The 21,862-nt window shown below is 38.3% G+C and overlaps 1 protein-coding gene across 1 annotated transcript in view; it reads right to left on the reverse strand.

Moving 5' to 3' along the window:
- The window catches only part of PRDM6 (PR/SET domain 6), a 77,439-nt gene that overhangs the window by 19,237 nt on the left and 36,340 nt on the right, over window positions 1-21,862 (reverse strand). The window contains exons 4-6 of the mRNA XM_039567790.1: window positions 8,588-8,715; window positions 4,853-4,977; window positions 1,399-1,741 (exon numbers count right to left, since the gene is read on the reverse strand). Of these exons, the coding sequence (XP_039423724.1) occupies window positions 1,399-1,741; window positions 4,853-4,977; window positions 8,588-8,715 (596 nt within the window). The remainder of the gene's footprint in view (window positions 1-1,398; window positions 1,742-4,852; window positions 4,978-8,587; window positions 8,716-21,862) is intronic.

A 21,862-nucleotide genomic window follows, 5' to 3' on the forward strand; every position in this document is an offset into this window, starting at 1 on the left:
ACTGATGCACCATTTTATGCTTTACAATATGCTTAGGGTGCTTTAACACTGGAAACATGAAAGTCCAGGATATTTAGGAGTAGATGTTTCAGGACCAATATTCTACATTGTGACACTTAAATGGCCAGTTGAGTCCTACAGCTTCCTTAGCAAGGCATATGCTTCTGCTAAGGCCAGCTTAAAATCCTGAAAATGTTGAAAGGGCTTGTTTTCTTTCACAATATTATAAATTCTTTAATTTCTATGAAGATTTGCTTAGAATCTAGTTAGCCCCTAGCATGTTTGACATTTCTTCTGGAAAAATGGACTTATTCTCTAATATCTCCATACCCACAGAATCACACAAGCATATGTGTACATGTAGATAGTACACAAAGTACACAAAGAGACATAGACATGCACACAAACACATGCACAGACTCATTCTTTGCTACTTTTTGGTAGTGTTTTGTTAACTGTAATTCACAATTAAATGCTGCTTTTAGAACAACCTTCCAGGGATTCAGCTGTTCTGCTCAAATCTTCACAGTGGAAGAAGAGACAAAACACGGGCAGCCTTTTTTATTGAATTAATTTGATTTTTCTCTTTTGTCCTGCCAGCTATCAAAATTGTCAAATAAACCAGCTTTGATTCATAAATAATGGTTCCATTATATTTACTGTGCCACCGGTCAGAGTACCTGAAATTTTAATTCACTTGTTCAGCTAAATTTCATCCTCAGTTCACAGCCATAAAATTCTGTATTGACAAACTTTCAAACCAACTTTGACTCTGAGGTATCTAGTCAACATTTTTCTTCTGTGTGGATATTAGTTTATTGAATAAGTGGCATCTGTTTTCCTCCACATCACTGGTGGAGTAGGTATTTCCTTTTGACAGCTTTGTACGATTTATGGGTTTGCATGCTATGAAGAAAAATAGTACTAAGCAAAAAATTCCAATTCATTACCTCTTAGTACTTAATTAAGTTCATACACATTGCACACTATAGCTGAACCCTGAAATGACTGTGGCAGCCACTGAGCAGCAAGTTAGATTATGTTTGGAAGACAGAGAGACTTTTAATTTTCTTGACCTCATTTTTTCCATCTATGATATTCATAAATTTTCATTCTATTTTGTTGCTTCCATCAGATGTACCAAACCACTCTAAAAACAAGATTATATCCTTAGCTATTTCCTTTTATCTGCACATTTATGCACCGAATGTTTTTACAAATAGTGAAGGCAAGCAATAGTTTTTATCAGCTTACTTCACGCAGCTGCCGATAAATTATGTCATACAGGCTCCCCATAATAATGGTTTGGTTTTGAAAATAATAACAGCTTGATAAAAGAAGAAAGCAGTGGATTTGGCTATCAGTAGATACAGAAAAAAAAGAGAGCCTGGGCTTTACCTGTCGGGGTTCTGCGTACACACATGCATCTGTAAGAGGATCCGCTGGGTGAAAGTCTTAAAGCATTGCCCACATTTCCAAAGATGCCAGTCACTGAACTCAGAATTTAGTTGGCTTGTTGAAGTTGGGCTTGCAAGAACTCGTTGGTTTTTGACACTGATCTGGTTAAATCCTGACTCGATGGACCCAGACTTATCCAGGAGAGAAAAATTTCTGCTACACGGAGTCTGTGGAAATACTATGGATCGCTGTGGAGTGGCAGGGGATAGTTTGCTACTTTTATTAAATGGCTGTAGGGTGTCTTGTCTGGACATGGCCTCCATTACAGTCGAAGGGACATTCACTGGGAGAAAACAAGAAAATTAAATAAGATCCTTTTTATGCCTTTTTAAAGCTAGTACAATTTTGGGAGACACCAAAAAAAATCAACATCCATTTTCTTGACACTACAATGAAACAATTTTATTTTAACAATGTACAAAAAAAAAGGGGGGGGGGAAGAAAAGAAGGACTTGAGTGAGACAGTGATCTGAATGGATGGTGCTGATTCTGTGACACTGAAATGAAAATTCATGCAAGGGAGTGTCTGAGACTGAAAGGACCCAGAGAAGCCTGACTGTGATATACATTTATTACACTATGGGTTTGTCATCTGAAAGAAAAAGCTGCACCACTTGTGATACCCTGACTCTGCATGTTGCAGTCAGCATGTCTGACTGCTATATCCCAGACAAGCATGGATTTTGAGAGCATGGAGAAAAAATCCCTGCTCGGACACTCCTCAAGATACAAGGGAACTTAAATATCTACTGCAGCAATAGTTCCCTTATCCTACAAAAGGGTAGCCTCTAAGGATATTATACTATTCCATCTCACAAATAGTCACACTGCCAATGCAGTTAAGAAGCCAGGGACTTCACCATGCCTCTAATGCCTGAGTTTAATAGCAGGTAGGTCACCATGAAACACTGCAAAGTATAGGCAGAGAGGCCTTTGTGCACCAGTTTCTCACCTACAAAACAGGCATAAAAATTTTTTCAGGTCCCATGAAAATTGTTTCTAGTCATATGATCATCAATTAACTCCAGCTTCTGAGGCACTCAGATATTTCAGCAACAAATGCAATATGCTTTTCACAAAGAAGTGATTTAGTGCTGAATTTGAATGTTTTGTGATAAGAAAAGCAGGAGGTCAAGCAAGTAGAAGAAATTGAACAACTGCCTCACACCTTGAGAACCATGTAGATCATACAGTGAATAAGGTAAGAGTCCTGTGGAAAAATAGTCAACTGACAAAAACTTGCACCACAATGCAAAAATGAATATAATTTAGGCCATCTGGACCAAGTAACTTCTGTTGCTTTCTAATTTTGGACCGCTCAGACTCATGACATAATATTTTAATGGAATTTTTTAAATTAAATATGTTATTTATATATATATATAAGTATGTATACACAAATTTAGTTACTGTCACAAACTGTTTATGTCTACAAATAGGTACATAGCCTGTACTAAACTCTTGATTAGAAAGTAAAATTCTGGTTTGGTAAGTCATGACAATAGATTTCTAAGAGCAAACATGAGAATTAAAGTTGTAAGCTGGCATCAGCCATCATTTTTTAATATATAAAAAAAAAAGGCAAATTAATATTTGGTAATATCTTAAATCCTGCCAGATGTTTTAGGGTTATGTTCTAATATCTATGATCAATCACAATTATTCAAATATTATATTATTACAAGATATTTAGTTTATGTCAGTTGAGGGCCTTCCTAATCTTTTCTTTTTTGTAGTATCTGAGAACATAATTTCTAAGTAGAGTTACATCCATAGAGCTGTCTATCACAAGTTTCCAGACATAAAATATGTCTTCTATGTCTCTTCAGTACCAGGAGCAATTTATATACTATCATTTTGCCCCAGTACACTCAGAAGAAGGGGATCACTTTTTTTTTCTTTTTCTTTTCTTTAAGTTGTACTCATAAAAGTCCACAGAAGCAATGAGATTAGGGTAATAAAGACCTAAGGAATGTAGGCAGAACTTGTGCTAGTGACAACACCCCTGTGCAGAAGATAAGCAGAAGGTACACTGTGGGAGTTTAAGTGGGACTTAAGTCCTATACCAGTCTGCAGCTGGCTACATGGTTAGAGATTAATTTCATCTAGTCATGTCTCTCTGGATGAAACTCTGGTTTGTCTCACAGCAAAACAGCAAGTGACAATATTCACAGATTTTAGCCATAATGCTCTGTTTTTCAAATAAAATTTTTGTCATCTTCAGCTCCTGAAAAAAAAAAAAATTCTATATTGTACACTGCAGAGCATGACTTTCATCAGCAAATATTTCTGCCAGTAACTAAATGTCTTTTAAACTTTTCTCAAGCCCAACAGATTTGAAAACTCAAGATGGGAAAGGATGTTTATTTTTGACAGTTTAATCCCTGCTATCTTGCTGTTTAATTGCTTCATGATTCAGTATTTGAGTTGCTACAAGACGCTAGTTCATCCTAGCAGTTCATCCTGTTTAAGTGTCCAAGCACAGGACCAAAACCATACATTTTATATTTATTAAGTGTAGGCGGCCACAGGGTTACCTTAAATCAAAGTCAATGAGTCCATTATTGTTTTCTTCCACCACATAGATACATATAGTTGCCAAAATGCATGCAAGCTCTAAACAACTCTCACACACAAGCAGTAAAACTGAAGGTTGTTCCTGAATCACCTATTTCCATCACAAAGTATCCAGCACTAGGCTGCATTTGTATCATAAGTTGCATGCTTAGTTTTGTGAGGAATCCTAGCAAACTAAAAGTAAAATATTGAAAACAGGTAAAAGAATGGGTGAAAATGGGGATGGTCAGGATGGAACAGAGGTTTATTGTCATTTCAAGGTATTTACATTCAGTTGGTATTTTAAAAAGCTGGTTCTTATGTTGAACCACAAGGATCTAAACTCTTAAATCAGCCAGCCAAAGCTTTTCTCAACATGATCAGAGGTAATAGAACAAAGAATCACTAACAGAGGCCCTGTGGGCTTGCAATGCATTACTGTTTTGGCAACACAGTGTTTTGTGATAGGTCTGGCAACAACGGGGAGAACCAAACAAACTGTTTGCAATAGATTAATTAATCACTTATATAGAAAAGTGATTCTAGCCATACCATGATTTTGCCCAGTTTAAGTATATCAGCTTACCTTGAATATACTCCACTTCCATTAAATTCTGTAGAATCAGAGAATCATAGAAGGTTTTTAGTCGGAAGGGACCTTAAAGACCCTCTAGTTCCAACTCCCCTGCCACGGAGAGGAGGTTGCTCAAAGCTTCATCAAGACTGGCCTTGAACTTCCAGGGACAGAGCACCCTCTAAAACACTCTATGGATATAGCTGATTAGGCATGAAAGAGGAAGTATGACTTACAGAGGTAGAAATATAAGGAAGAACTTACAATTCTCATCTTGTGCAATGCACTGGAGAGGGATTCCAAAGAAAGATGTGTAGCTGTCATTGTACCACACCAACAGCTCAGTGCCCCTGGGGATATCTATACAAGCCCGGTAGAATATATTTGACCTAATCAAGAGAAAAAGAAAACATTGCATAATTTAGGAATAGAGCATTCTCCTCTTATATTACATGGTATTACAGTAGAAATTCTTAGTTTTGGAAGCATTTCTGCAGATAACTAAATGAATAACCTACTGATTGTTTTTAAACCAAATCTGTCATTAGAGAAGGACTTTGTTCCTGTAGCACAGGCTAACAGCAACATTACAGGCAAGTTTGCACCTAACATGCACAAAACACTAAGGTTTTAGAAGAACTGAGATTTTATGAAAATACAGGTATTTTCTTACAACATCTGTGTCAGGAGGATTTTAGAATGGTAGATTTTGCTTACACATTATAAACATCTGAGTGGTGAGCACAGATCAGCAAGTTCAGCCATTTAAACAGCCTTGCATTTGTCATCTAAGCTAATGTTAACATATTTTAGGGTAAATAGAAAACAGCTCTTTTATGTGAATAAGTTCATTTAGCAAGACCATTGAAGTAGTGTGAAGTGACCTTTCATGACAGTAATATACCATCAAAAGAGAGATCTTGGATTGTTGAGAAGAACAGACTTTGGCTTAGGGGAAATGAAAAATTGGGGTTAATCGGATCACGAAGCCATTAAATCTTCCCCTGTGTGGACCATGAGGGCAGTGCCAATGATCCTTTAGTATGTATAAATTAGTATTACCACAGGTGTGATATCACATTGTTCCTGCGGGAAAAGACTGGGAATTTCTAGACCACTAAAGTGGGAACCGAGGGGGGAAAAAGGGAAAAATCCTAATGCCTTTAGCATAAAAACAAGAGCCTTATACTGAACTTGCACTGATGCAAATAGCTTCAGAGCGATACTTCTGCAGTTAACAGATTTACATGGCAGCAAAGACTGTGTAAGATTAGAATCAGGCACAAGATAAAAGACAACTATTTTCAGTTTGCAGTGGCTTTTCCCTTATGCTTCACATGGAAGAGTAAAACACACTCCTGTGAGATGGATAGAAATTCAATAAACACAAGAAGAATAGTCCACTCTTGCTGAAGGATTACATACCAAAATGATACAGTCAAAGTACCAAGAAATGACCATTTTTTATAACAGCTTATGTTAGGCAGAAAAATATCTATAGACAAAAAAAAAAAAAGAAAAAAAAGTTAGGCCTCAACCAGTTTTCTGAGTGAAGAATTGCTACAAACATTATTCTGAAGTTCAAGATAAAAGTGTTTAGGGTTGGTAGGCCTTAAATTTAGACTTTCTATAAAGAATTGGCTGTAGCAATGCAATTTGTTCCTTGTATAACACTGCAGACATAAGGAGAATCTTCTACCACATTTTTCATGGCAGTGAGATATGCACTTGTCAACATATTTTGTCACCGCAAAGTGGCTCTTGGCAACAGGATCATAAAGATCAATAAAAAAGTGCAGATTCTCAATATTTTACTAGCAGCTGCAAAAATTTCATTTATCTTGTTATTTTCCTCGCTTACTGCCACCCTGTCTCAGGAGGGCACTGCTAGCTAAGCAGAACGGTTTTCTTAGCCTTCTATGAATATCTGACAAAAACTCTCCCCTTTGTGTCTCCCCTTCATCTTCCCTCCTCCTCCTTCTCCTCCTCCTCTCTCTTTCTTCCCAGAGCTATGCATTTAGTTAATTCTTTCCACTGTTACACAAAAATGAAAATCGGAGCCACACTATAAATTACCAGCATCTCTTAACTTGAGAAAAATTGAGTCTACTTTGTACTTCACCCTTGTAACATTTCATCTCTCAGTTTGGCTTCCCTTAACATAAACACAGCAGCCCAGCAAATGAATGTGCTAAAACCAAATGACACACTTTGCCGCTGAAAGAGCAGAACTGTTTTTGAGCAATGGGTGGTCTGTGGGGCTTGAAGTGGGCAGGGAAAAAAAAGTGTAAGTGTACACCGTCCCTTACAAGTGTGCAGAGCTTCCAAAACTCGCAGAAATCTCTGCATGCTGAAGTACATCAAAGGGATTTTTCCCTTTTCGGATAATATTTCCTTTGCTGACATGTATTTAGTATTGTGGTTGGATGACTCATAAAGATAGCTTCATGGCGTCCCAACGCAGTTGAAGCAGAACACATGCCAACAAACATTATTGTCAGCCTCAAAATAAAAACAAAACGTTCAGCTAAGGGTCAATCAATCAAGAGCACTTTGAAGAAAATTCCATTTAGATATTACAAATCATAACAGAATGAATTTAAACCAGCTGACTTTCTGTGAGGAGGACGTCCATGTACAATAAAAATTAGGCTGGTTTTTCAGTGTCCAACTTTTCTATTTTCTTACACTTGGATGCAGTCACTGGTGATGGATGCCAGTTTTTTAAATTGTGTTTTTGTAGTTCATTTTATAAAGATCTGAAGTAATCGAAAACAGATCAACAGAGGGAACTCTAAGTAAAAACTCCATCATGAAAGGAGAGTTGTAAAATCCACTTAATATTGACAGATGTGTAATGACTTTCTCATGCTCAGTTATATATATATATATATGTATATATGTACGCATCTATTTTTTTCTTATTTTTATACGTATACGAGCACGCACATATCACCACATTGAGAAATAGTCCGCAAGATACCCACAAAAATACTCCTTCATCACAACAATCTTTTTTCATTATCCGGTGTGTTTATTTAAAATCCAATGGTATTTTAGCTATAGATAGCAAATATTTAAGTATATAATAAAATATTTGTAATGTATAAATAGGATAGTTATTTTTTTAACTGCAGCATTATTTAGTCAACTGGCCAGAGAATAAAAAAGTTGAAAATGCAGTTGAACAATTTTACCATTGTTAAATTGGATCTCTATGGGATAATCAAACTTCATATATTTCATTTTAGCTTGCTTTCGTATGTTTTATTTTTAATTTTAAAGGTAGTTTAAATAAGATTAAGATTTTTCCTGAATAAAAGAAACCTGCTTTCTAAAGCAACCAGCAAAATTCATTGCTCACTGTGACTGGCAAGCCTGGGGCATTCTTTGATGTACTTCCTACCACGTTTAATAAGGCCAAGCAGTTGCTTCTGATTCTAAGACAAAAGGTTTGTTTATAGCTGAGGTCATGTATTTATGTAATGTGTTGTCTGGGTTTTCTGGATCCATTTGCAAGTACAAAGTAAAATGCACCAAAATTTCTTTACATTTTTCTTCACATTTTGACTTTCTCTAGCCAGCCAGATAAGAGGTACAAGCACTAGCAATCTTGGTTAGCAGGTGCACTCAACATAAAAGCTCACCTCATGACTGACCCTCAGGGTGCCTCTGGGAGCAAAACTCCTTCCCTGCCACTTTTCCCCCTCCCCTATCACACACATCTCTACTGAGGGTGGAGGACTGCTTGTGTTGGCTTGCCTCTGATGAGACTATTTGGAAAAGCGCAGAGAGCTCTGTGTGGCGTGGTGGTCACACAAGTGACACAGGGCTGCCCTCACTCCCTGGAGCTTCACCCTGCATGTGTTGCCCCACGTGAGCACATCCTCCAGAGCTCTGAAACTGTCTTTGCAATCAAAGGCAGAAGTACTTCTGACAGTTACAGTCTGATAAAACATTTTCATTTTGCGTCGTTGAGTGAATCAAAAACCACTTTACCTGTACTGAACCACTGTTAAGTTCTGCTCCCCACAGTGCCTTGCACATCGGATGTACCTCATCCAGCTTGACTTACTGGGTTCTCCACCATCGATAAAGTGCTGCAGTGTCCCATCTTGGTCATATATCTGGGAGAGACATCACAAGGTCAAGTAGTTAGAACAAATCATCAGCAATCATTTTCACTGCTTTGCTGGTGTCTCTCTGTGGCTTTTCCAGGACTTTACTGCCATGAATTTTGTCATTTGTAAACTGATACTCTTAGAAACATACATGAAAAAGCAGAAAAGTATTTAGAGGGATGCAATTTTATCATGTTTCTCTTATCAAGCCAATCTTTTCATATTAAAAATATTTGTGGTGTCTCAAAGATGTGACCATGTTTCCCAAAGAATATTTAACCTATTTTGACAAGCTGGCCTTAAATAATGAACTGCCAGATAAACAAGAAAATCTGAATGTAAAGCGTGCATTGAAATGGCTGGGACATCTGAACAAGGGGCAGTAGTAATCCCTAAACAAGTATCCCTTCTTTCACATCTCAGTTGAAGCAAGAGCATATACTTCAGAAACCTCATGTGATATGTTAGGGAGTTGTAGGATTCATAATATGAAAACAAATGAGACTAGAAGGAAAAACGGAGTTGATGATGCCTTTAGGAGCTCCCTTGAGACATATAATTTTTTGAAGTACTAAATGAGAAATCAGTCCTGAGGGAATCATCCTTTTCCTAAACATGACTTCTCTGCTAAGGGCACGAGAGCCAGTTATGGTAATTTAAAAAAAAAAGACAGTATTATGTTTCTATTTGGAAGTGGATGCTCTCTCTGAAATCAAGAATAAAGTTGCTCTAGAGGTTCTAAAATGAAAAGATAAATGTTTCATGCACACCTGTCCTACTGACTGTTTTAAAAATGTTATCTATGTAGGTCTAATCCTAATAAAAGCGTGCTATCTCACAAGTACACAACTACTTTGTCAAATTTCACAAATGCATCTGAACAGTTAGGTGCCTGTTTGAAGTAAATCTCATTTTCATGCCTTTTTCCTCTCTATGAACACCATTTGCTTTAATACCCGTATCCCAAAAATGTTACACAATTTGTAATTGTACGAGCTTAAACCAATGTCTTCTTGAAAGTATTAATTTTGCTAACTAAAGAGGATGCACATTACATTGAATTGAACATTTCTAGTATATACAAATAAACAATCTTGAATGTTTATTTCAATATCAAGAGAATAATCTTGAAAATTATGTGGCTATATTCAATACATCCAATTTTTTAAAAGACTGTTTATCACATTTCACAAAAAAATATACACAGGAATTGAGATCCAGTTTTTTCCTCCACCAGAGGAGAGTGGCAAATTCAGGAACCAGCCTTGCTTTGTTGTTGGCCAAGAGGGACTGTGAGTAATCAGGAGCAATATGCCCATTGCAAGAGGATGAGTGACATAGAAATCAAGTGTCTATTGCAATCCTTATCTTTTGTTCCTGAGTGTCTGTGACAAGCATCAGGTGGAACCTGGCCAAATACTCCTGTGTTGGATAAGCAACATGCACTGAGTGAAATAGAGAAATCAGGAGTCCTCAGAAGTAAACAAATACTCCAATATCAGGGATGAGGTTTATTTTTTTATGTATGGTAGCATGTTGATTATCAGCACGGACCTATTCTTATGCAAATATCTTAATGTATGTTGAATATGTGAGCAAAATATGCTAAACAATAAAAATCTATGATGAAATCAGAAAAATTCTACAGGAAATCAGCCTATAAAAAGGAAGAGAAGGAAAAAATAATGACTAACAGTACTTGGCTGGAACCATTTTGGCAGTATCTATGCAAACATTCTCAGCAGTGTTTATTATCTATCCATTTACATGCTGCTTATTCACATAACAATATATGGCTTAATATGAGGCAAAAACAATTCCCATAAAAGAAGAGCTGATAGCTTCCTAATCCCCAGATGATATGAAACAGGAAAGACAAAGAGGTCTGCCATAATCAGTACTGACACTCATATCTTGACACACAGGGTCTTACTCGGAACTTTGTGTAAATAGACAGTCATTAACTGATATGAAAAATTAAAATCTGTCATGAAAATATAGGACTGGATCTTTCCTGGGCCTTGGTGAATTGGAAGGACTGTTCTAAGTATTTTCAAATACTTTTTTCTCGCAAGTAGTGATGCATCAAGTGACACTATGCCCTCCTTTCCTAGGAGAAATTACTGACATTCCTGCATAGTCATAATCTATCCAACATCACTGTTAGCCCTGTTCTTACAGGATTGTAAACCCATCTGTAAGGAAGCAGAAGCCCTAAGCTTAGAAGGGAAATAACAACGTCTTGAATCTGTTTATTTGTCAAATTGCACAATACAGGTCAAAATCTGGGAAAAAACAACAAAAACTGGATACACTTATTATTTTTCATGTCACTATCATGCAAGAGTTCTTATTTATTTTACAGTTCCATAAATCAGGCAACCATCAAAGATATAACTGCCTGAAGAAATCCTCGTGATGGAGCAAACCACAACCTGCCGTAACAGAAAAAGCAAACCTGTAGCACAAGCCGTGAATCCAGGCACTACAGTAAACTATGGACACACATATTCACCCACATTTCTATTACACATGCATACATCCTTAAGCACTCATAGTACCTATTACAGAAAATACTGCAGAAACCTGTGATAAACTGATGTTACTGGAAGTCTTTGACTACCTCACTAGATCATTACATCCATCTACACTGGCATAATTTTTAACACATTGCCAGAGCACCACGGCAAAATAAAATACCATTTCTCCAAGTCCCTGCAGACACAGTATTTATTTTTTCTGTATCTCACATCAGTCACTGATCTAAGTATGGGAAACACAATTAGTTATTTCATTTTTCTACTTTGGCTACAAAGTAGTGTTGGAAGTGTTACCTAAGATTCTTACTGGACCTTTTCCTCTTCTGACACAAAGTACTTGATAACCTTTGGTTTTGCTGAGTTTTAAGGGTTTGGGTTTTGTTGTGGGTTTTTTGTTTATTTGTTTTCTAATGGAATGAACCAGATTTGTGGAAGAGACTGGAATCTGAAAAAAGAGGACTGCACTCACCTCATTTGACATGCATTACAGTCCCCTTAACAGTTGCCATACAGTTAACTATCTTCTTAATAGGTTCTTGAGTTTATGGATATTTTACTGGTATGTTGCAGATCAAGAGACTCAAAAAGTGACACGTATTTTTACTCTGTGAATTTCATCCTTTGACTTCAGAATACAACAGAAATGGCTTTATTATCCAAGAAAGTGAGTCCAAAGCATAGTCATCAGAACACAAGTCTTCTCTTTGGTAATTCCTATTCTCTTCCTTGTAAACACCACTTTATTAAATAATCAAGACATAAATAGAGGTCAGGTTCATCTTGTAATGGCATGCAAACATAAATTAGATATGAAGGACTGGAGGTATTACTTGCTGTATTGGTTGCTGATAATTATTTGGAGGACATAGATACAGTTACTTTAATGACAATGATAAGAGCAACATACAATGGCAATAATAATAACGTAACTTTTAAAGCACACTGCATCTCATATAAGTGATGCTCTAAAATCTCTGAACACCCATAACTAAGTAAAATAAACAAGGACCATCTAAGATTTAAGCAGTATTAGAAGACATGGTGGAGTGCTAAAGAACCTTTTGAGAACCTTCACTTCAGTATTGATAGAGTCAGTACTGCTCACTTGGATCAATGGGGCAAATCTAATTCCAATGCTAAAGATTGTTGCCCCAGTTTCTGGTATAGATGTCACAAAATTTTAGATTAAAGAAGTTCAAATGTAACAGCACAACTGCAGAGAATGCCAAGTTATGAAACAATTAAAAACAATTTCATGGAAGAGGCAGCAAAACCAAAAATAGTTTGTTGAAGTTCTTTCCTCTCTATCTATTGCCTTCCCTTGTTCTCTTTCCAGGGTCTGATAAAGGATTATGTCTTTAGAAATTCTTCCTGCATTTTATTTTGCCATTTAGTCAGATAAGAAAGATATTAACAGATAATTATTTGACCACTTATTTTCATTTCAGGCAATCAGAGAATAGATTGATCCTGAAAACAGAATTTTTCTTTGTACATACCATTATCTTCTAAAAGTAGCTATTAGAATATTTGTTTTATGTTGCAAGACATCAAAAGAGGTGTGAATAAAACCACAAAATATGCAAGAGTTAGTTCTTACCATAAGTAGAGACTCCTGCATTTTACTATTCGCTGCTATTCTCATTGATACCATGTGCATAAAATCATAGAATTTTCAAATCAGTTACTATGAGTCTTCTCCTCTCAAAAGAAGTTTTACTCTTGACTTCAATGGGAAGAGTCAAGATAGCAAAAGTGTACCCAAAACTATTGGTAATATGGTGAAGAAGTTGTAACCAGACTGACATGTTAGATGGGGTAGCATTCATACAAGCTGTATTCTTTCTATAACAGTGCATGAACCTACAAGCCACAGTTACATTCAAAGTTTCTTTGCTGACTTGGACATCAGAACTGAATAAGCTCTACATTATGTAAATCTCACTATTGTGAGACCTTGCTTTTGATGTAAAAACGCAACAACATCTTCTACAGGTGTCTATCCTAAACAGAAGTTGAAAAAAATGCCAAAAAGGGTAACAGTTATAAGCCTGGCTATATAGCTGACAGTCTGTAAAAGGTGTGCAATTATAGAATCATAGAATTGTTTAGGTTGCAAAGACCTTTAAAATCATCCAACCCTTAACTGGTCATTGCCAAGCCAAGCACTTAATGAAGTCCCTAAGTGCCACAGCTACACTTTTAAATACCTCCAGGGATGGTGACTCTACCACTTCCCTGGACAGCCTGTTCCAGTGCTTGACAACCCTCCCAGTGAAGAACTTTTCCCTAACATCCAAGCTAAATCTCCCCTGGTGCAGTTTGAGGCTGCTTACTCTTCTCCTGTCACTTGTTACTTGGGAGAAAACACCAGCTCCCATGCTGCTACACCCTCCTTTCAGGCAGTTGTACAGAGCATAAGGTCCCCCTGATCCTCCTTTTCTCCAGGTTAAACACTCCCAGCTTCCTCACCTGCTCCTCAGGTACTCCAGACCCTTTCCCAGCTCCATTGCCCTTCTCTGGACACACTCCAGCACATCAATGTCCTTTTTGTAGTGAGAGGCCCAGAACTGGACACAGTTCTGGCCATGTGGCCCCACCAGTGGCAAGCACAGAGGGACAGTTGCTGCCCTGGTCCTGTCAGCCACACTATTGCTGATACAGGCCAGGATGCCATTGGCCTTCTTGGCCACCTGGGCACAGTTGGCTCATGTTCAGCTGCTGTCAACTAGCACCCCCAGATCGTTTTCCACCAAGGCATCTTTCCAGCCACTCTTCCCCCAGCCTGTCCCATCAGGTAGGATTGTTGTGACCAAAGTGCAGGACCTGGTGCTTGCCCTTGTTTGACCTCATCCAATTGGCCTCAGCCCATCAATCCGGCCTGTCCAGATCCCTCTGCAGAGCCCTTTAACCCTCCAGTAGATCAACACTCCTGCATAAATTAGTGTAATCTGCAAACTGACAGAAGGTGCACTTGATCCCCTCATCCAGATCATGGATAAAGGTATTGAACAGGCCTGCTCCCCAACACGGAGCTGTGGGCAACAGTACTTGTGACCAGCCGCCAACTGGGTTTGGCACCACTCACCTCTACTCTCTGGACATGGCCAGTTTCAGTTTTTTACTTGAAGAGCACAAGCCATCAGCATCCAGTTTCTCCAGCAGAATTCTGTGGGAAACGGTGTTAAAGACTTCACTGAAGACCAGATAGACAACATCCACAGCCTTTCCCTCATCCATGAAGTATGTCACACTTTCACAGAAGGAGACCAGGTCGGTCAAGCAGGACCTGCCTTTCTTAAACCCGTGCTGGCTGTGCCCAGTCCTGGTTGTCTGCACTGGCACTCAAGATGATTTGGTCCATGACCTCCCCTGGCACCAAGATCAGGCTTACAGGCTTGCTGTTCCCTGCATCCTTCTTCCTGCCCCTCTTGTAGCTTCATGTCTGCTGGCCTCTGGTCATCAGGAACCTCCCTGATGAGCCATGGCCACTTAAAAATTATTGAAAGTGGTTTAGTGGGCTCTTCCACCACCTCCTCAACACCCTTGAGTCAATCTCATGTGACCCCCCCCATAGACTTGTGTGTGTCTAAATGGAGTAGCAGGTATCTTACCATTTTTCTCTTGATTACAGGGGCTTCATTCTGCTTCCCACACCTATCTTACAGCTCAGAGGACTGGTTATTCAGAGAAGAACTGGTCTTACTATTAAAGACTGGGTCAAAGAGGGCATTAAGTTCCTCAGCCTTTTCCTCATCTTTTGTCACTGTTTCCTCACATATCCACCAAAGGGTGGAGATTCTCCTTGGCCCCTCTTAAGCTGCTATGCAATTTATAGAAACCCTTTTTTTTTTTTACAGCAGGTAAGTTCTACTCAGGCTTTGGACCTTCTAATTTTCTCCCTGCATAACCTCATGACATCCTTGCAGTCCCCTGGAGTTGTGTGCCCCTTCCTTCCAAAGATCACAAACTCTCTTCTTTTCCCTCACTTACAGCTAAAGCTCTCTGTTTGACCAGGCTAATTGTCTTCCCCACCAATTCGTCTTTTGGCATATGTGGACGGCCTGCTCCCGCTCCTTTAAGATTTCCTTCTTAAGGCACATCCAGCTTTCCTGGACTCCTTGCCATTTAAGACTGCCTCCCAAGGGACTCTGTTACCCAGTCACCTAAACAGGCCAAAGTCTGCCCTCTGGAAGTACAAGATGGCAGTTCTGCTGATCCTCCTCCTTACATCTCCGAGATCTGAAAACTCAATCCTTTCGTGGTCATTGCGCTCAAGATCATGGTCTGACCACCACATAACCCTCAAGTCCTTCTCTGTTCACAAACAATAGGTCCAGCATGGCACGTTCCATAGCTCACTCCCTCACCATCTATGTCAGGAAGTTATCTTCTGCACATTCCAGGATCATCCTGCATTTTTTCCCATCTGCTGTGCTCCATTTCTAACAAACATGGGTAAATTGAAGTCTACCATGAGAACAAGGGATGACAATCATGAGACTTCTCCCAGCTGCTTATAGAATATTTCACCTGCCTCTTCATCTTGGCTGGATGGTCTATAACAGACTTCCACCATAATATCTGCTGTATTGGCCTTCACCTTTGTTCTTACCCAAAAACACTCAGTCCTGTCACCACCATCATCTTCTTTTAAAGGAAACTGCCATATCTTCATTTAATTATCTTTTTTTAAATTCACTTTGCGGCATTTTACTCATTCTCTGTAATAAACTAGTAGTGTAAGTAAAGTTGAATACATGTGTGCTTTCATAGATGGGAGAAGAGTGTTCAGTGGCATTACTGGTAGAAGAGAGCTCTACAGCCAACAGAACAAACAGCAGGGAAGGCTACCTCTCCCATAAGGCTGAAGAAATAGCTGCCTCTTTCCTGAAAAGCTCTGAGACTCACACAGACAACTGAACAGTAAAATTCAGTAATTTGACTTGCCCAAGGCAGTGATTGTTAAGCAAAATGCCAATGAACTCTAGAGTTTATTATGACAAGAGTTTATTTGTTAGAGCTTCTAATCGTGTAAAACTGAAAGCAAACTGGGTTGTATACACGACTTGATAACTTACTCATTTAGGTTGGATTTTGTGTGATATACTGGTGCTTAGCTGTCTTTGAAATCAACACTCTGCCAAAGGACCTCATTAGCTAGAATATCTGAAATGTTCAGAAGATTCTGCATGAACTGAAAGAGAAGACTACTAGCAGAATTCCTTGAAAAATATTACATTTAAGGAGCATACTTTAGGCTGAAAATCAAACTACAGCTGGGTTCATATTGATAGCAACAAATGTTCAAAAATGAATGCTTTTAGACTTTAAATGCCTTGATATTAGGAGCTGGCCATCTGCTTCAGGACAGGAGAGCCCTTCCAAATGTGTGTCTTCTCCTTGTTACACACTGAATGAGAAAGGCGTGTAGAAACAATCATGCATTTAACTGTCACTTCCTTCTCACTTCTTTCATTAGCTTGATGACCAAGGATATTCAGCAAACTTCCTAAGAACCTTTTAGTCTCACTGTATAGAAGAAAAATGAAATATAATGGAGCTCAGAGGAAAACTAAAATGCATGGAAAACACTCCAAATACAGTTTAACTAAAAGGAAAAACTGATGTTGATTTATGACAATAATAATATTTTATAATCACATAATTTGCAAAGACCACATCTCAAACATTGAAATATTTTGTAAACTGCACGCTATCTTTTAGATTACCTATACAGTGAACAGAAAAATTATTCCCAGACAGAATAAAGAAAAGGCCATTCATCACATTGTGATGAATCCAATTTTGATACCTAATAAATATTACTGAATCTGTAATAATCAACTATGCACATAAAACTGGTATGCAACAATAGTAGTATACATGTCATCAACCTCATTCTACTATAAGTGGAAATGTTTGGACAGGTTCCCTTTCAATTGCATGGTCATTATTTCAGAAAGACATTAGTTATAAATACTTCTCATACGTTCCACTGTTTCTTGATAAGACTAATTGATTTACTTTACCAGTTAAAATATGCCTTCAGATTATTTATGGACAGATAGCAGAATCAAAAATATAAATATGTTACAGATAACATTCAAGCTGTTGTCTTAGGATGAGATAAGAATACTTTGGTTTATTATTTTGTGGAAAATTAAAGCCAGTTACTACAGTCTTTGTATCTATATGAAATAAATCCATGTCAATAACTAGTTACTTGCTTTGAAGTGCTTCTATTTTTAAAATAATAATTGATGGTATCTCCTTGCCATGTAGAAAATGCAGCAGTCCATTCAAAGAATGATTTTTCTTTATTGAGACATTTGTATTACATGCCATTTGTTTATACTTAGAAATATCATCAAGTTTTCCAAAGCATTTTGAAGTGCTATAAGCAACTAACAGAATAGAAATCTGAAAAAATGAGCAAGGAGGAAATATCAGGAGGCCTCGCTGGTTAAAGTCAACCCAAAACTTTCGTCCAACTGGATGCAGCCCCTCTGTGAAAATGCACAGGAATATATCCTAGCAGGCAATGATCTTCTTTGACTGCTCACACAATTCAAAGCAATTTTCTAAAATTAGCCATATCTGATATGGAGCATACATCTTGTAATATGTACTTAATGTTTTTCTCTTTAATCTAGCAGGCATCTTCTAACAAATTTTATAAAAGAGAATACTTGCCAAATAATATTAAAAGCTATTTAATGTTTCTCAAAGGATTATGGCATATGAAACTATAAACATTGGTTTGAACTGTCTGTGCTAGGTGAAAGGCTTCATCTCTCACTTAGACCCCGGTCCAGCAAACACTTATGCACATGTTGTAGCCCCATTGATCTCAACGGGAATACTCGTGTGTGAAATCAAGCATCTGTGTAAGCGGTTGGAGGATTGGGGCCTTATTCCAGAAAGTGTCATGAAAGCAGTGCCCTGCTGATTATGTGGACTTCATAAAATTACTTCTTTTTTAAGTCAAGTCTCAGTGGTTTGTTTTGACATTAGCCCGTGGAGGTCCTGGAAGAGGAAAGAATTTCATGTAACACAACAGTGTTACTCAACACCAGGGCAATGAGAGGAAGACGCAGAGCAGAAAAAACATCACGCATGAAGCTGGAAACTTGCACGCATGTAAACAGGTCTGTAAAGGACCAGTGCTTTTGCAGTATCCACTGACATCACAGGGCCTTCCCTGTGTGTAGTTTTGCACTCTCCTGACAGGTCCACTGATAGGACAAAAAAAGCTGTGGTGCTCCAGCCATGAGTCATTCTGCAATGGAGACATTTCTATTTAACATTGTTATTTCCACCCTGCTCACCACACTGTGTTCCTGTGCAGCCCTGGTAGCTGAACACCACATGGAGGCAACAGGTTGAAGCGGTTTTCTCCAGTCTTTTCTGTGTGGGACATGGAGCATGAAGAGAAAAAGTGTTGCCAATCTAGGCTCATAATTCAGAGAGAACATGAAAAAAACCAAACTAAAAAGGAAAGGGTGGTTTAAAAACAGAGAGGGAAATTATCAAAGCTGAAATAACCCAAAAAGAAGACTCTCACACCCATTGACTGGTAAATGCATATCCCAGCAAATACAACAGGGAAGGAGTTACAGATAAGGGCCCAATACTGAAAACTCTCATTCAACTGGAAAGAATCAATGAATTTACTCAGTAATAAAGCCCCTATTATTTTCTGAGCCAGAGAATCAAGACAGTTACAGTCTTGCTCCCAGTGCCTCTGAAAACAGAGCGCTGTTTCCTTTGCAAGGTAATGACAGAGCTTTGGCTATTTTCTTGAAAGTTCTCAAAACTGTTAGACATTGAAAGGTGAAATTCAAAAGTGTTTGTTTCATATTTTTTCATTCCTTTACACAACCAAATATTCCAGAAGATTAGGAGTTTTGTTTTGTTTCAGTTTGCAGTGCCTGGGGCTTCTCATTCTTTTCTTTACCTTAAGGACTTTAAAAGCTCCAATACCATGTTGCTCTAAGCATTTTAAGAACTAGAATATAAAGATACTTATCTTTTCAAGCACAGAGCACCTAGAGACTGTGAGGGATCTGCAGGTAGGGTGTCAAGAGGATGGAGTCACTCTTCTTGGTGGTGCCAAGCAATAAGACAAGAGGCAATGGTCAGAAACTAATGCACAGGAAGTTCTACCTGAATACAAGGAAAAACTTTACAGTGAGAGTGACTGACCATTAGCGCAGACAGCCCCAAAAAGTTGCAGAGTCTCCTTCTCTGGAGATATTCAAAAGTTGTCTAAACACAAGCCAGGAGACAGGCAATTATCCAGCATGCTCTAGGAAACCCTCCCTGTTCAGAGAGGTTGGACTATGTGACTCCAATGGTCCCATCCAACCTTATATATTCTCTGATTCTGTAGAGACATTCTCAATCCTGTAGCAGAACTGGCAAGAAATCTTTTAGCAAGTTAGACTTAAAACAGCCACTGAAGTCAATGGGATTCATGTTTTAACTTAGTTGGACCATTATGGGCCATACACACCTGTCTATTTATTAGGCAGGTAAAAGATTACATAATTCACTCTAATTTTCTAACCAACACTACTTGCTTTGAGACAAGGAATTCTTCAATTTTCTTTGCATGTAGCATAAGTGGCTATGGTCTCATTTAAGTAGGGCACTTCAGGGAGCTGTGGAACCACAAGGTTGGAAGAAATCTCTGAAAATCACCTCATCAGCTCAGAAGATGGGGATGACTTCTACCACCTTCATTTTGAAATTCCTGACTTGTTGGTCTTGGGCATTCTATGAAAACAAGAAACCTGAAAAAAGATCTCAACCATAATTCAGAAACACGCTTCATGTGAAAAAACCCTCTGAAAAGAAAGCCTGTCCACAAGTAGCCTTACATTCAAGAAATGTCAAGAACATTGCTTCGTTCTGCTGCCTAATATATTGGTTGTGATCCACTCATAAGTGTTCGTTACTGGGCTAAGGCAATAGCAGTTATATTCAGGTGTGTAAACTTAAGTTCCCACTAGTGTTTCTTGTGGGTTCAAGTAGCCCACTAAAGCACCAGTGACTGCCCCAGGAGACAGGCAATTATCCTTAAGTTCTGAGCATTACTTGTCAGCCCTGTCAGTATGTCTTAGATACTTTCCAGGATTTAAAATGCCACTAAACACCTCCATTCAGACACTTGAATTGCTCTGCAGATGCCTGGGTTTAGCTCCTGCCCTGAAAATGGTTTGTCACATGGCTTACAGTAAGTACTTAGAGTCTGTGTCTTGATCCTGTGGCTGTAGAAAACAGGGATTTTGCTTACATTTTCTGTGCACTATTTGCTTATCTTCACTCTGAGTTTGTAAGTAAATATGGATAGGGACTGTGTTTACAGTGTATGTGTAGAACATCTATCAGAGCAGAGCACCCATTTACTACTACAACACAGACTCCACAGATAATTCTTTCAATCCTTTTTTAAACTTCTCATTAAGGCTTACCATAAACGAAGAATTTCAGTAAAAATTACATACCTTAGAAAATATACTTAATTCCTTTGTGAGTTTTAAATAATGAGGCACAGTGATATTTTTAGTTTGGAATATTTTGGAATGTCTGGAATGTCAAGTTCCCCAGATGATGATTAAAAGGTCAAGTAATAAAGTATATGATAAACTGTGCCTGAGATTCCTCATAAAACAAATGAGTAATGGCTGGACAAACTCTGTTGCCATGTTTTCATATCAAAAAATTCCTACAGTCTATTATTCCTTCAAATTTGTTAAATTATAGGATTGTCAGAAAAACAGCACAGGAATGGCTAGTTTGCAGCTTCTTTGGGGCTGAAGTCAGAGTCAAGAAGCAAATGAAGGAGTGCAGTAAGGAGTAGTGCTGATGTTGCTAGTGGACGTCATAGTGGAGAATGTGAAAAAGGTTTTTTTCTTTCCAGAGTGCAAGTCTGGTGTTGGTAAGTATCATGCTAAGTTTCTTTAGAAGTGTGTTTGTTTCCGTGAGGATTATAACATCAGATTGGAACATTGCTTGAGACACAATCACAGGAGCCCTCCAGACCTGTCAAGCATTTTGCATATTTCACTTATCTCTGAGGGTGGCAGGGGCCATCAATACAAAGTGGACCATCAATCAATATGGGGTCTTCTTCAGACATTGCCTGCCAGCTGATCAGAGGAAGACTTTAGGGAATCAGCTTTCCATTATCAGGATTTGGTCTGTGATCAGAGCAAGCCACTAAACCTTTTACTTTTCACTTGGCAAAAACATACACACTGGAAAAAAGTCCTGACAGTTCATTCATTTTGCTCCATCACTGGAGCCAGATGATGTTTGACTGGGGAGACCCACCCTCTTTGATGTTGTACTCTTTTGAGGGTGCCCTGCTGTGAAAAAAATTTTCTCCTTCCAAATTAAAGAGAAATATTTCTGTGTCCAGCTGTTAAATGTGACATTTGCCATTTTTCAGTGCACTGGCTTTGTGCCATCTTGCAGGCTGTGTTTCAAGCCTATCTTTTTCCTTTCTCCTTCTCAGCAGCAATATCCACAATGTGTTAGTGTCTCCAACTTCTACATACATCAATACCAAAAGGGAAAATACAAGTAATAGTGCATTTCTCTGA

This window comes from Corvus cornix, chromosome Z (genome assembly GCF_000738735.6).
Source record: "Corvus cornix cornix isolate S_Up_H32 chromosome Z, ASM73873v5, whole genome shotgun sequence".
In the NCBI taxonomy this organism is placed as follows: domain Eukaryota; kingdom Metazoa; phylum Chordata; class Aves; order Passeriformes; family Corvidae; genus Corvus; species Corvus cornix.